Source organism: Schistocerca gregaria, chromosome 3 (assembly GCF_023897955.1).
Source record: "Schistocerca gregaria isolate iqSchGreg1 chromosome 3, iqSchGreg1.2, whole genome shotgun sequence".
Classification (NCBI taxonomy): Eukaryota; Metazoa; Arthropoda; class Insecta; order Orthoptera; family Acrididae; genus Schistocerca; species Schistocerca gregaria.
This window is the reverse complement of record NC_064922.1, coordinates 380815192-380830574: the sequence shown is the minus strand read 5'-3', so window position 1 is coordinate 380830574 and position 15383 is coordinate 380815192. Positions and strand designations below refer to the sequence as shown.

Genomic DNA, 15383 nt, shown 5'->3' with positions numbered 1-15383 from the left:
AATTTTTGTTTTTAATAAATTATGTCTTCTTTTGCAGAAGGTAGAATTTATTAAAAACTAAATTTAATTTGCAAACTCAGAAAAATGACAACAAGAAACACCAATATGATTTAATTTATGGGAATTAGTAACAGCTATCTCCTTCATACTTTTTGCTTATGTGGGGCTTGTTACCCAAAAAGAGTAATATTAGATGTCAGTTTTATTTCATGTAGTCTGCAGAAGACTGTGTTTGCATTTAAGAGTTGTGTCAGTAGATGGCAGATATATTATGCACCTGGAAGTGAAATACATTGTACACCTGGAAGTAAAAGCAACAGCAAAATAGCTGATGATGGTAACAGCAAGTAAAGATAAATACATTAACATCTAATATAAATCTAAGGGTTAGGAGGTCTTTTTTGGTTGTATTTGTATGGAATGTAGCCTTGCACAGAAGTGGGAAGTGACACACAGGCAATAAGCAGTACAGAAGAGAATGGAATAGAACCTCATGCAGTGAGTTTCTACAGAAGAATGTGGTTGAGTGAAAGGGTTGACTGCATGACTAATGAAGATGAACTTAATTGCATTGGAAAGTTATGTAATGTGTGGCACAAACTGACTAAAAGAAGAAATTAATTGAAAAAAAAACACACCCTGAAGGTAAAGAAGTTGGCCGTTTGGTAAATGAGGGAAGTGTGAGGCGTAAAAATTATTGAGGGAGTCCAAAGCTTGACTTCAGTAAGCAGATTCAAGTTGATGAAGGTTGCAGTTGTTACTGAGAGATGAAGAGGCTTGCACAGGATAGACTCTGTAGAGTATGGGATCAAACCAATCTTCTGACTGAAGGCCACAACAACAACAACAGCAGTAGCAGCAGCAGCAGCTAGTAATGATGTTCAGCTGCATGCTTTAAATGACAAAACTTAGCATGTGTTAACTGAAGTAAAGGAATTGATAAAGTGTGAAGGAAAAAGAGTGATGTACTCCATAATGTAAAGAGTCTGTAAAATTACAGAGAGCCAAAATGTCTGGCCATTACTTACACTCAGGAGGTGAAATTCCAGTACTGCCAATAGGCACATTTTAAATTGAAAGCACTAATCCTAGCTATAAGACCATAAAAAGGATGGTAGCTAAAATTTTGTCATCTTCTGGCACTGTTGGGCTCAGAAATGGAACTATCAGGCTGAGTAAGTGTGTGTAAAATAGAAATGTATGGTATTATTGCTTTAAAAAATATGTATTGAAAAGTCAGGGTTTAAGAAGTAGAAACCAGTAAAGAGAATTTAGAATTGAGGACAAGAAGAACACATAAAAATAGAATGTTTTTAATCATTTATTTGTCACAAGCAAACCTAATTAAGGAACATAATATACAAATTTTAAAATATTTAATGTTGCTGACTTGTTTGACCCAAAAATTTTGTTGTCTGTATATGCTTCTGATTTTGTGAGGTTGTTGGAATAAAAAATGTAAGTGTGTGCTAAGTGTATAACTTGTTGATCTTCACAATCACTAAGTATTTAATTATTATATCTGTTAATTTTATTTTAAGATACTAACCACATCATGTTTATTTTCATTTTAATTGTTGCACTAATACATTTTAATGTGTTGCACTCTGGTAAAAACTGTAGAGGAGGACAGAGGTTGGAATAGATCCACCAAATAATTGAGGATGTTGGTAACAATTGTTTCTCTGAGATGAAGAGGTTGGCCCAGCAGAGGAATTTGTGATGGGTCACATCAAATCTGTCAGAAGACTGATGACTCAAAAAAACACTGGCACAGAATCCGCCCTAAGGCTCACATTTTTCTCTTTTTATGTATAGGTTTCATGTCTGAGATATTTGTTCTCATAACTACCATGATTGTGACAAACCGTTGCTAAGGATGCCACCACTTGTTGCTTCCTCCACACAGATGTGTGGAATATTTGTTGCTATAGGCTTATAATTTTTTACTGTGGTGCAGGTAACTGAGGTAGCTTGAAAGTGTTGGAGGAGGCAAAATTAGCTAAGTAAAGTTATTATTTTAAAATAAAACTGCCCATACAAGGTGACTTCCCTCAATCTTAAGAACTGGAGAGGAAACAGTTTAATAAAAGTAATCCAGTGTATGTTCAGGAGAAGCATTTATTTTTTTCCAAGTATCTGGAGAAATAAAATTGCAAATAAGTGGCTGGGCTGAAAAGAATGGAAAAATATTAATGAGAATCCTGAAGTTTTCAGCATCAAGGTGTAAGTGTTAAAAACTGGAGTCATGATAAAAGGACTGGTGAGTTATTCAAAACTCGAAACATATGCCAACAAAAAGACAGAGAAAGAGTAGAATGAAAACACTGAGATTAGTTCCACAAAATTTGATGATGAACTATACAATATAAAGCTCTTGAGTTTACTAGGAAATGTACTGTGAAGATATGTTGTCTGTAGTTGTTAAAGGGTAAAGAATAGAGGAAGATCAGTGGGTGAAAGAGAAAATCAGATAGTGAACAGATGTGAAATTATTAGAAGGGGGAAAGAGAGAGGGTTGGAGAGGGAGCAGATTTGAAAATGATTTGATCGGTGAACTGAATACTCTGATTAAAAGGAGATTTAGTGTATGGATGATTGGATGATGCGTATATCTTGTGTAATTCAGGACACTTTTTCTCTCTATCAAAGCTTGTTACTTCCTGTTTTTCTTTTCATTTTTTTCCTTCTCCCCCTAACAGAAATTAAATTTGCACTGTAAGAGATGGCATGTAACTATTCTGTTCTTTATTTTCTGCACTTAACTGAAACATTTCAGTTTAATCACAGTGTTTAACAATTGTTGTAGGTGTATGAATATGAGCAGTCTCAGTGCCCACAACGTGCCCTCAGATTGTCAGCAGACAGTTCAGTATACAAACAACACTCAGCAAATAAACCGTCTCGTTCTGTAGCTGAGCTCACCAGTGATAACAACATATTTCCACAGTAAGTTTGATGCTAAATGGAACTGTCTGACTCTTTTTGTCGTATGTTCTTGTATATTTCAGACTTGAAATGTTGATGTTGATCCAATATTTTATGTTAAATATGATTCCACAGTGTGTTTTCCCACTTACACTATATGCCAATAGTTTTCAGTCATAGTTTTTCATAAGTTCAATTCCAGTCATAAAGCAAGAAATGTTGCCCAAATTTTTGTTTTTGAAGATGATTGAGTTTGGTGCTTTTTATGTCACTAAAGAGGCACATCAGATAATGGATTTAGCTGAAACAAATTTAGTAAGTCATGCTATGTGTGTAATAACTGTGTTACATTCTGCAAATTGTAAGAAGTGTGTGTCTCAGCTTCATCCTTGTTTAATATAAAGCTAATTGAGATAAATTAATAACCAGAGTTGTTGGATGTTTGTATGCTCTTTAGAGATGATCACATTGGTAAATATACTGATCGAATAGTGCATAGAGCCAGTCATATATTAACTTCTATGTTATGTACAGGTCACTCAGCCAGCTTTACATTTTTAATACTTAAACTATGGGCACAGTTGTAGTATGTATCAGCAAGGTGCAAGTGCCTGTTTAAAGCCTTTTGCAACTGGACAGCACCAGGCCACATTAACAGCAGCCAATCAAAAAGGTTCATTTTTGTCATGCCATGATGTCAGGACTGACAACTGGTTTCTCTTAGCCTCCCTTGTAATGGAGCTCAGAAAAAACAGATACTCCCTCAGTCCCAGCTGTGAGGTGAGCATAAATGTCAGTGTTTCACCTTCATATCTTCGTGAGACATTTATCATGTGAGTCCTTATGTTTCCAATTGTTTCCTATAGGAAAGTCACAAAAGAACTTAATGTGAGCCTGGCTAGCAAACCCATTGTGCAAACTTGTCTGTATACCATTCTGATATGGGGCAGGAGCTAAGTTGTGTTACCTACTGTAGAAGAGTACGTTTTGTATTCTTTTTCAAATCCTCCTGGATATCCACACTCTTCTGTCATTCCTGATATTGCCCTCTAACCCACTAGCCTTGTTAAGAACTAAGCAATAAAGCTTTTTCACAACTTGCAAGCCATTGCTCTCCTGCTTTCAACACAAGCATGGTTTATACAAGAAAACCTCAATTTGGAAGTTCAGATTACTTTTTCCAAATTACTAATAATGCAACAACTACAAAATTTGGTAAGTTAAATTGATATGAGATTTCAAATACAATGTGAACATGTAGAGCTTGGGGTACGGGCACCTTTGAATGCCCACAGGCAGGCATTGGCTGGGTAGGCTACCTGCCAGAAGGCCTTACTTCATGTGTTCTACACATGTGTGAGCCACTTGTCTATCTCTGATGCCCATGAGTGGGAGCTCAAGCTGGAATAGCTCAATATAGAGAGAGTAAATTGAAAATACAAACTTCTGTAACCAATCATGTTTATTATTATACCCACTATCTATTTCGAAGCATTGTACTTCCATCATCAGCTTGGTATACGTCAATTAATTAACCATAGACCATTGGTACATACAACTTTTTGTTAACAATCTGTGGCACTGTGTTTCAGTGGTCACAAACTACCTTTCCAGTTGTATTTAACTGAACTAAGCAAAGGGGCATATTAAGACAGTCTAAATGCTGCATCTTTGCGTAGTTCCATTTATAGAAAATGTACAGAGAGTGGACAAAAATATGGAAACACCACAAACATAATATATTACCATACCTAATATGATGTAGGAAAACTGTTGATATTCAAAGCAGCTTCCAGTCATCTGCAAATGGACAAATACAGGTCCTGTATGGTTTTCAAGAGAATCTTACACCATTCTTCCTGCAAAGTAGTGGCAAGTTTAGATAATGATGATGGAGGTGGATGGTGGTCATGCACCCTTCTGCCAAAAGTAGCTCACAAAGTCTAAATAACATCAAGATCTGGTGACTGTGGTGTCACAGGGAAATGAAACAATTCATCCTCATCCTCACAAAACCAGTTCTGGACAATGCAAGCTGTGTGAATGGGGGAATTGTCATCTTGGAACACAGCATGACTGTTGGGGAACAAACATTGTATCATGGGATGGACCCAATCAGCCAAAATGGTCACATAATCCGTGGCAGTAATGCGACCATGCAGAGTAACCAAGGGGCCCAAGGAATACCATGACATGGCTGCCCATGTCATTGGCAAATCTTTGCCATGTTTTACTCTTGGGACATAAACTTGGCCAAAAGTTGGAAACATTGTGAACCAAGACTCATCTGACCAAATGACTTTCTTCCATAGCTCCATAGTCCAGATTTTATGGCTTTGGCACCACGTTTTCCTGTTATGGGATTTGCAGCACTGATGAGTGGTTTTGGAATTGCAGCTAGCACTGCAGTTCCCTGCTTATGGAACTATCTTCCTGTTGTTTTGGTGCTGACAGTGTTTGTGAGTGTAGCATTCAGTTCTGCAGTGACTTTTGCAGCAGTCGTCCTCATATTTTTCATCACAATCCCTTTGATGACTATCCATCATCATCACTCAACACAAATTCCATCCACATTTTGACTTAGCAGATGATGTTTTTCTGCTTTCCCTGTAAGTGCTATAAACCTTCAATACAGTGCCTCTTGAAACTGAGCACTTCAACTACACTGATTACTGAAGCACCCACCAATCAAACATAAACAATTACTCGTGTTCTAATCCACTTAGCTTCAATATAATGCACTCACAACTACACAGAATGCTGTTCTGACATCCACTGAAAGTTACAATGTAGTAAGGACATTGCACATGTGCTGTTTGTGGTCAAATACAGCAGCACAACCTGCAGGCTTGGCAAGCACCTGCATTTATGTTCAAGCACACATTTCACATGGTTTTCCATGTTTTTGTTCAACCACTGTATGTGATGTAAATAGAGTTGGAAATGCAGATTGTGGCACAAAGTGACAGTGCCACAGTTTGGCCACAAAGAGTTGTACATACAAACTGCCCATAACGTAATAACTTATGAACTGACATAAATCGACCTGATGATGGAGGTATAATTCTTAAAAATGAACAGTGAAAAGAACAATAAATGTGACTGGTTATAATAATTTGTCTTTTCAGTTGATATTCACGTCTCGGTCAAGATTAACCTAAAATGTTCATGTCTAGAGAATACTGTGGACTTACATATATATGATTTATCTGTGTTGTCATGTCATTAGTGTCGCTGGCTACTGATGTGGAAGCTCCACATTTGATTCCTGATGACTATTTCAGAATTTTCTGGTCTAAAATGGCCTTGCATGGGGTCCAGCCAGTCTCATGAGGCCAAATGGGAAGTTGGTTGAATTGCCATGTAATTTTCTAAAGTGACATCAAATCAGAATCATCTCTTCAATAGAGATGGATACAGGACAGTATAAAAAAAAAGTGATGCTTGAAGCAGTGTAATGCAGGGTGATCTACAGGAAACTGACAGATTTAGATTGGCTAATATGAGGTGTGATCGAAAAGTGCTGGGAAGTCCCCCCCCCCCCCCCCCCCCCCAATGCAGTTGTTTATTCATGAACCTCAACTTGCTCCCTTCAGAGTAATCCCCTGTAGATATAATACACATGTGCCAGAACTTTTCCAGTGTTGCAAACACTTCTGGAGCTCACTTTGCACTGTTCAGCTCCTTCAGCGATTCAGTTTTTATCTCATCTGTGGTTCCAAAATGACATCATTTCATAGTTCTCTTCAGCCTCAGAAATAGAATGAAGTCACAAGTGGCTCAGGCAACATATTTGCCAAAAGTCACTGCCAAATGCTGAGGTGTGAGTGGGAGCATTATCATGGTGCAGTTTCCACGAGTGGTTTTGAGACAATTTTGGTGGTTTTCTGTGGATTGCTTCATGCGAACAGCACACAACTTCCAAATGGTATTCCTTTTGACTGCACGATGGTTAGGCAGGAATTCATGATGCTCTGTCCCATTGTAATGGAAGAAAACAGTGAGGAGAACTTTCGCATGTGGTCAGACTTGCTGGACTCTTTTCAGTCTTGGTTCTTCAGGTAGTTTCTTTTGGGATGATTGGACCTTGGTTTCAACATCATACCCAAATACCTATGTTTCATCACCTGGTACAACGTTACTTAGAAGTTCTGGATCATGGTCGGCTTCATTCAGCAATTCCTGAGCGATGCCTATGCAACGTCATTTTCAGGTGAAATTCAACAAGTGCAGAATTTTGCTGCTACATGTTTCATGCCTAAAACATCCAAAAAATTGCCTGGCATGAGCCAAAGGATACGCCAACATCATTAGCAACCTCTCTGATGTTGACTTGGCAATTTTCCACAATCATTTTCTTTACTTCTTCGACATTGTCATCAGTAATGAAGTGGTAGGGCATCCATGGGGTCATTGTATTCAACACATTCTTGACACTCTTTAAACATTTATACCACTCTTAAAATTCTTCTCTTACTGATAGTAGCCAAAAGCCACAGTCAACATTTTGAATACAGTGCTGTGATTTATTCCATTTTCAGGTGAAATTTAATGCAAATAGTTTGATCCATCCTTTTCAAAAGTAAAAATTAGCTGAGTACTCGACAACATGTATAACCTTCTCAACTGTCAACAATAAACTAAATATTCAAAACAGCTGAAAATGCAAACATACAGGGTAAGCACAAAGACTTTCCCTGACTATAGCAATTTATTAGAGAATAACCATTTACATTTGATGCCATTTCATAGGATGGTGTTACTAGTTTTTTTTAAGACCACTTACTTTAGTAAACCTCAATGTGTGCTCCGTTGGTAGCTTGGAGAATGTCGAGGCGGTATTCCAGTTCCCGCCAGATGTTTCATAACATGTGTTCTGTCACAGTACCCACAGCAGCTTGTATTCTAACATCCAGTTTGTCAACGTCAACAACTGGTGTGGTGAAGACTCTGTCCCTGATGTAGCCCCAGAAAAAAAAAAAAAAAGACAAGGGGCGTAATGTCTGGAGAGCGGGGTGCCCAGGGTGTTGGACCATTCCTTCCAATCCACCGATCCAGAAATGTTTCATCCAGGAAATCACGCACTATCAAAGCCCAGTGTGTGTGTGGGGGAAGGGGGGGGGGGGTTGCTCCATCTTGCTGGAAAATTATCCATGGTTGATATTCTTCTAACTGTGGGGCAATGAACTGTTGCAAAAAGTCTAAGTAAATGATAGCGATAGTGGATTTTTCCGCGAAGAAAAACGGCCCAAAAATCTTGTTACGCATGAGGTCGCACCAAACATTCACTGTTTCGCTGTGTCGCTGTAACTGTACAGTAGCATGTGGAGACTCTGAACTCCATATATGGACATTATGCCTATTTACCATTCCACTGACAAAGGTGGGTTCATCGGTAAAGCATATGCGATTTAAGTAATCGTTAGTGCCATCAATCCTGTTGAGAATCTCAGTTGCAAATTCAGCATGTTTCAACAAATCATTTGGTTGCAGTGCCTGCATGATTTGCACTTTGTAAGCATACAACCTAAGCCTTTCATGAAGAATCTTCACCACACTTGCTCGTGGTATTTGAAGTTCACATGATGCTTGATGAGTTGATTTAGATGGACTATGGTGAAATGATTGCCGAACATGATCAACAGTCGCATCACTCACAAGAGGCCTGCTACTTTGTGGACGATCTTCAATGCCGCCCGTTTAGTTAAACTTTGCAAAACATCACGTTATTTATTTAACATCAGGAGGGCTGCATCCGTAAGAAGCCCGAAATTTATGCTGGACACTGATGGGCGATTTTGTTTTGTGAAATCAAAGCACACATTGCACTTTCTCCTGCATCGATGCCATTTTTCCAGCAACTAACATGACCTAACAGACCGCGTAAGTGTTGTGGAGCACTAGCACCATCTATTGGTCACAACAACTAGTAACACTAACCTATGTAATGCCATCAAATGTAACCGAGCGAGTTGGCGCAGTGGTTAGCACACTGGACTCGCATTCGGAAGGACGACAGTTCAATACCGTCTCCGGCCATCCTGATTTAGGTTTTCCGTGATTTCCCTAAATCGTTTCAGGCAAATGCCGGGATGGTTCCTTTGAAAGGGCATGGCCGATTTCCTTCCCAATCCTTCCCTAACCCGAGCTTGCGCTCCGTCTCTAATGACCTCGTTGTCGACGGGACGTTAAACACTAACCACCACCACCACCACCACCACCACCACCACCACCATCAACATCAAATGTACCTTATTATGTCAAACTGTTGTGGCGTGCAGCGCCGTAAATATCGATATTTGTAAAGAGTGTAAGTGTGCTATCTTTGAGATGGAGAGTTTTGGAGGATGTTTTCCGCTAACGAGTTAGTTAGCCTCATGGACTTGTATCGGTGTAGACGTGAAGTGCTAATAAATTGTCATATGAGAGAATACTAGTTGTTTACCTACAACTATCACCCAATTCCCTCACTGGTGACCCCGTTTTGTGTAATACGCGTTCAAGTTGCGGCACGAAGTGTTATTTACGCGCCTACCGCGTCGGTTTTCTTTTCGCGATCGCGAGGGCCGGTGTTTTAGCTTCAGACAATGGCCTTTCAGCACTCACCGCTGCCCGGATCTCAGCAACATCTCTCCAGTATCCCTGCCGTCGTAGTGGATATGCCGCGAGATCCTTCGGAATCTTTCAGCCCGAACATGCAGTGGAATTCATCGAGTGCAGCCAGTTTCTGCCATCCGCCAACGGTCGCGGACTCTGGCTTTGTTAGCCTAGACTTTTCCACGTGTTCTCCACAGAGTGTTATTCGGAACATTCCTACTCCTGTGTCGAATGCACAATTCAATACAGTTCGTGGTGTCGAGCGGAATCTTGCCACTTTGGAAAATCCAGCAGTAAATTCAATCCCGAGCCAGTTCCCGCCACGTGTGTATCCTTCCGCGCCGGTTAGTCAACATGTGCTCAATGCTCGCCAAACAGACAATATCACATCGAGTGTGCATCCTTGTGGACATGTGTGGGATCCTTGTGTTGCTCATAATCAAGTCAACAATTCTGTGCTGGACAGTAATTACCCGGACATTTACAACCACCCCCACCATTCACGGCCGAATGAATACAGAGTGCATAACGGACATTCACCGGCGTACGTAAGTACTAGCGGCTTCTCTCCGAGCTATCTAGTCAATGAGAATGCACATTGTGACTACGATTCTCACACTGTTCGTGCGTCCGTCGCTTCTCAGCCGCCCCCCCCCCGGCGTCAAGTGAACTTTGCGATACCCGCATTACAGGACGCCAATAATTCGGACACTCTATCCTCTTCGTGCTCTACTCCCATCCGAAGAAATAGGTGCACCTCCACAGTGACTGCTGTGCCGAATCTGCCGAAACTACCAGACTTCAAACCCGCTCACCCGGAATTTTGGTTCAACCTGGTTGAGCAAACATTCAATGTCTGTGCTTTGGACGACGACGCGCGCTTCGTGTGCCTCATGAACCACCTTCACGACCGCGTCGATTTAATTTATGATCTGGTCAAAGCACCGCCCCTAGCAGAGAAGTATGCTATGGCGAAACAGACGATACTGGAGCGCGTCGCAAAAACCAGGAGAGAAAACGTGCGACAGCTAATTTACGAAGAGCGTCTCGGCGACAGGTCTCCGTCCCAGCTGTGGCGGTGCATCCGTCTTCTCGTCGACGAGCAAGTTATGCCTGATGACACACTCGCAGAAATCTGGACAGAAAAGCTGCCTCTGCCTGTCCAGACTGCAATCTCTGCGTATGAGGATAGGCCAGTAAATGAATGTTTACGTGCCGCCGATAGAGCTTACTCCGCCAGGGAGCGTGAGCTCCACGCACTGCATTCTGGACGTGACCGCACTAAGAAGCTGTCCAACACCACGCCCTTGTCTGGTGCTGCTAATAACAAGTTTGTTAAACTAGCCGCCCTACCTGCACCTCCAGCTCCGCCCAACGACAGCGCACCGGCCTCGATGGAAGATTCTGGGTCGCATACTCCGTCACCTAGTTACTACCCACAGGAGCACAGGCCCGCTCAATCTTACTGTTTCTTCCACGCGAAATTCGGGGAGCAAGCACGCAAATGCCAGTCGCCGTGCTCTTACCCAAACTCCAACCGCAGGTAGGCAGCGGTGCCACCTCCTGCGACATAAACAACGTGCACCATCCAACTTCGCATTCCGTTTTGGACAACAACAGTAAGTGTGGTCGAGTCTATGTCCGAGATTTACAATCGGGTGTACGGTTTCTGGTAGACACTGGCGCAGATGTCTCTTTGCTACCGGCTCACCTAGCAACCAATAAAGTGCAACCGCACAAAACAGTACTTCGTGCAGTGAACTTGTCTACCTTACAGTGTTCGGGTTCTACACTGTATACAGTGAAACTTTCGCCCGAGTGCAAGCTGAAGTGGACGTTTTTAGAGTCAACAGTTGAAGAACCTATTCTCGGAATTGATTTCCTCAGGCACTATCAGTTGTCACTAGATTTTGTGAAAAATACTGTGTTTTACCCCCCACTGAACAAACATATTCCTTTCGCTCCGCCGAGTGACAGTTCGGCTAGCACCAAACATGTGCGCTGGGCTAAGAAGTGCCCAAACCTATCTTGGACAAACGAGTGGCTAGCGGAGCGCGCCGAGTCTCCGAACTTGCGGATGGAACGTAGGGAAATGCTGTTGCATCCCCGTGACATACATCACGAGTTGACCTCCACACAACAACGCCTCGCGTCACTACAAGCGGACGACTCGTCGGCTACAGACAAGGTTAGTCCATGCCAATCTGGTGTTCCCGTGCCCGCACACATTAATGACAATGTTGTGAACTCTGCAAACTGTGTCAGCATTCCCCCTTGTAATGACAGTGTATGCCTGTGTGCTCATGTTCCATGCGTTTCGAATGAACAATTAACCTCCCAAGCCCGTGGCAATGAAATACAGCCGTCTGCTGTTAGGCCACACCCACTCGGGCCTACAGCGCGCGTAGCGGCACGGCCCGCTACCAAAAACCAGTGTACCAACCTCGTCCAGGTTAACATGAGTGCGTTCGCTACGCAGCCTTCGAGCGATTGGCACGCCTCAGCGCCACAGCTTTGCTTGCCTGCCACCGCCTGCTCCACTTCACGGACATCTGACTGTTTTGCCGCGCCACGTATTGCAGTAGTCACTAATGGCACAGTTCACGGTTACGTCTAACCGCTGGGCCGCCCATATCGCAACGCCCACGCCGCCTCAAGCCGGAATTTATGAAAATTGCAAAAGAAAAATTAGATGATTTATTACAAAAGGGAATAATTGAACCTTCTTCCGGTTGCTGGGCTAGTCCTATCTTGTTTGATCAAAAGAAAGACGGTTCTTGGCGTATGGTCGGAGACTATAGGCGTTTAAATGCCCGCACCACCATTGATAAATACCCGGTCCCACACATTGCGGACTTCAATCATGCGCTCGCAGGTGCAGAGTACTTCTCTGTTTTGGACTGCAAGCACGCATTTCATCAGATCCCCATGGCTCCGGAGGATATTGAAAAGACTGCCGTAACCACTCCCTTCGGGTTGTTTCAATACAAATTTATGCCGTCTGGGTTGAAAAACGCCCCCCAAACGTGGCAGCGTTTCATCAATCAAACCTTATCCAATTTAGACTTTTGTTTCGTATACATGGACGACATATTGGTTTTTGCTCATACTTTGGAACAGAGTAAGGAGCGTGTTCAAGTCGTGACAGACACGTTAGCAGCTGCTGGTATAGAACTGAACAATAAAAAGACTCAATTGCACCAGTCATCCGTCACATTCCTAAGTTATGTTGTGTCGTCGGACGGTCTGACACCACCGCAGGACAAGATCAAGCCTGTTCTTGAGATGCCACGCCCCCAGACCTATAGGGAATTACGCAGGTTCATCGGAACAGTTAATTATTACCGTAAACATTTGCCAGCTGCTTCTGCGGTGCAGGCACCTCTCACAGATGCACTCGCAGGCTCACAAACTTCCGGCACCCGCCAGGTCCCATGGACACCAGACATGGACAAGGCATTTAACGAACTCAAACAGCTGTTGGCCTCCGCTGTCACTATTGCTCACCCACGTGCGGACGCGACAATGTTTATCACTACTGACGCTAGTGACAGTGCTGTTGGCGCAGTACTGAGTCAGACATACAATGATGTTACGACACCCCTGCAGTTTTTCTCAAAAAAGTTAAACACTGCACAGAAGAAATACTCAGCATTCGACAGAGAATTACTTGCAGTGTACGAGGCCATAAAACACTTCAGAACTGATGTTGAGGGACGAGATTTCTATGTGCTCACTGATCACAAGCCGTTGGTTCCTGCGATAAAAAATCCTTCGTCTGATCCGCCCCCACGACGCTTTCGTCACATCGACTACATCTTGCAATTTACAAATGACATTCGCTACATCCGAGGAGCGGACAATGTGGTTGCTGATTTTCTCTCGCTTGTAGGTGCTGTCACAACCTTAATTGACTTAACAGACCTACCTCGGTTGCAATCGGCAGACCCTGATACCATGCAGTTGATTTCGGACCACAGCTCCTCTCTCAAACCGGTACGCTCTACTTTCCCCGGCATACCTGAATTAGTGTGGTGTGATGAATCGACTGGTACGTTACGGCCGTTCATTCCTAAGCCCCTTCAGCGCCAGGTTTTTGACAAATTACACACATTAGCACACCCCGGTGTCAAAGCTTCCACCCGTCTGGTATCTGAACGGTTTGTTTGGAGAGACATGCGCCGCAATTGTCAGTCTTGGGCCCGGACATGCTTGTTGTGTCAACAGAACAAAGTTTCCAGGCACACTTCCCCATCCCTTGGCTGTTTTGCCCAACCGCCAGGCCGGTTTCATCATGTTCATGTGGACCTCGTAGGACCTTTGCCCCCCTCCGAGGGTTTCCGTTACTTGTTTACAGCCATTGACAGGATGACTCGGTGGGCTGAGGCCGTGCCTATTCCAAACATTACCTCTGAGACAATAAGCCGAGCATTCTTAGATTCGTGGATCTCTAGATTTGGCTCACCTGTTTACCTCACTACTGACCAGGGACGGCAGTTTGAGTCTTCAGTTTTCTCCGATTTATGTAAAATGTGTGGTATTGTCAAAATTCATACTTCTGCATACCACCCCCAAAGCAATGGGCTTGTCGAGCGATGGCATCGTACCTTAAAGTCTGCCTTGCGTTGTCATGACTCACTATGGACAGAAGCACTGCCCTTGGTGCTTCTTGGCCTTCGTGCGACTTTCAAGGAAGATCTCAAGGGTTCCGTAGCCGAGTTTGTGTATGGCCAACCGGTGGTTTTGCCTGGAGAATTAGTCGCTCCCACCCCACTTCCTCGGCCCTCCAAACTCCCTTCACTTCTCGAGCGAGTGCGCTTGCACTGCAGCAAACTTCAGCCGCCACTTCCGGCTAGTCATACACCTCCGCGCGTGTACATACCGCGCACTCTAGACTCTTGTGGGTATGTGTTTCTCAGAGATGACTCAATCAAAGCCCCACTTCAGTCACCCTACACAGGTCCTTACAAGGTTGTCAAATGCTCCGGGAATAACATGGACCTCCTCATAAAAGACTCTGTAACCACGGTCTCACTCAACCGAGTGAAACCAGCTTTCATTGAGCCTCAGGTGGACCCCCCTGATTCGGCCCCTATCTCTTCCAGTCCTACTTCAAGTGGCCACTCATCTTCTCATACCATACATTCGGGTACTGATTCTCCACAGCGGGCTTCTTTGCCGAGCACTGCTTCTTCTCCGCTCTCATCTAATTCGAGTGGCCAAACTTTTCGAGGCTTCACTCCTCCCAGCCCTCGCAGTCGAGCTGCCAACCACTTGGATTCTACCAATTCTACCATTGAGTCACCATCTTCGTGTGACAGCTCTTGGTCACGCCGTTCAATCCATGTGGGCTCCTCGTTGCCTTCGGCCACACTCCCTCGGCCGTCAGTTGATCACCCGAGGTTGTCGCCTGCGCAGTCCAGTGCACCTGCCACACCCCTCTCCGCAAACGCTTCTCCCTGCCATGGCTTCCCCACACCTCCCTGCCGCCCCCCCCCTGGCTCGTACAGGTGCAACCCAAGAATTCACAACACATGTACATCCTGATGACATACATAAATTATCTGTTGTTGTTGATGGTGATAAGGCGTGTGTGTTACTCTCGTGTGACAAAATTGAGAGAGGAAGTGCAGAAACTCGTGTGGTGCATCGCTTTAAATTAAGCACAAGTGCTGCGTGTGGCAATTTGCGTGCCTTTGTTAGGCCTTCTGGCAAGGTGATTCTCCGCCTGCCTGCAGACGAAGTGCTACACCTCCACTCCAGGACAGGACGTCGTCTTCGGCTGCCGGCTTCGCTTGCTGATTTTGCCATCGACGTACCGGGTTTCACCCCCCGGTCTCCTACCAGTCGACCGCTTC

General features: G+C 43.7%; 1 protein-coding gene across 4 annotated transcripts in view; it reads left to right on the top strand.

Annotated features, from left to right (window-relative positions):
• LOC126355007 (folliculin) overlaps positions 1–15383 on the top strand; it is a 149329-nt gene that overhangs the window by 79859 nt on the left and 54087 nt on the right. For all 4 annotated transcript variants that reach the window (XM_050005138.1, XM_050005141.1, XM_050005139.1 and 1 more), the window contains exon 5: positions 2810–2949. In XM_050005138.1, the coding sequence (XP_049861095.1) occupies positions 2810–2949 (140 nt within the window). The remainder of the gene's footprint in view (positions 1–2809; positions 2950–15383) is intronic.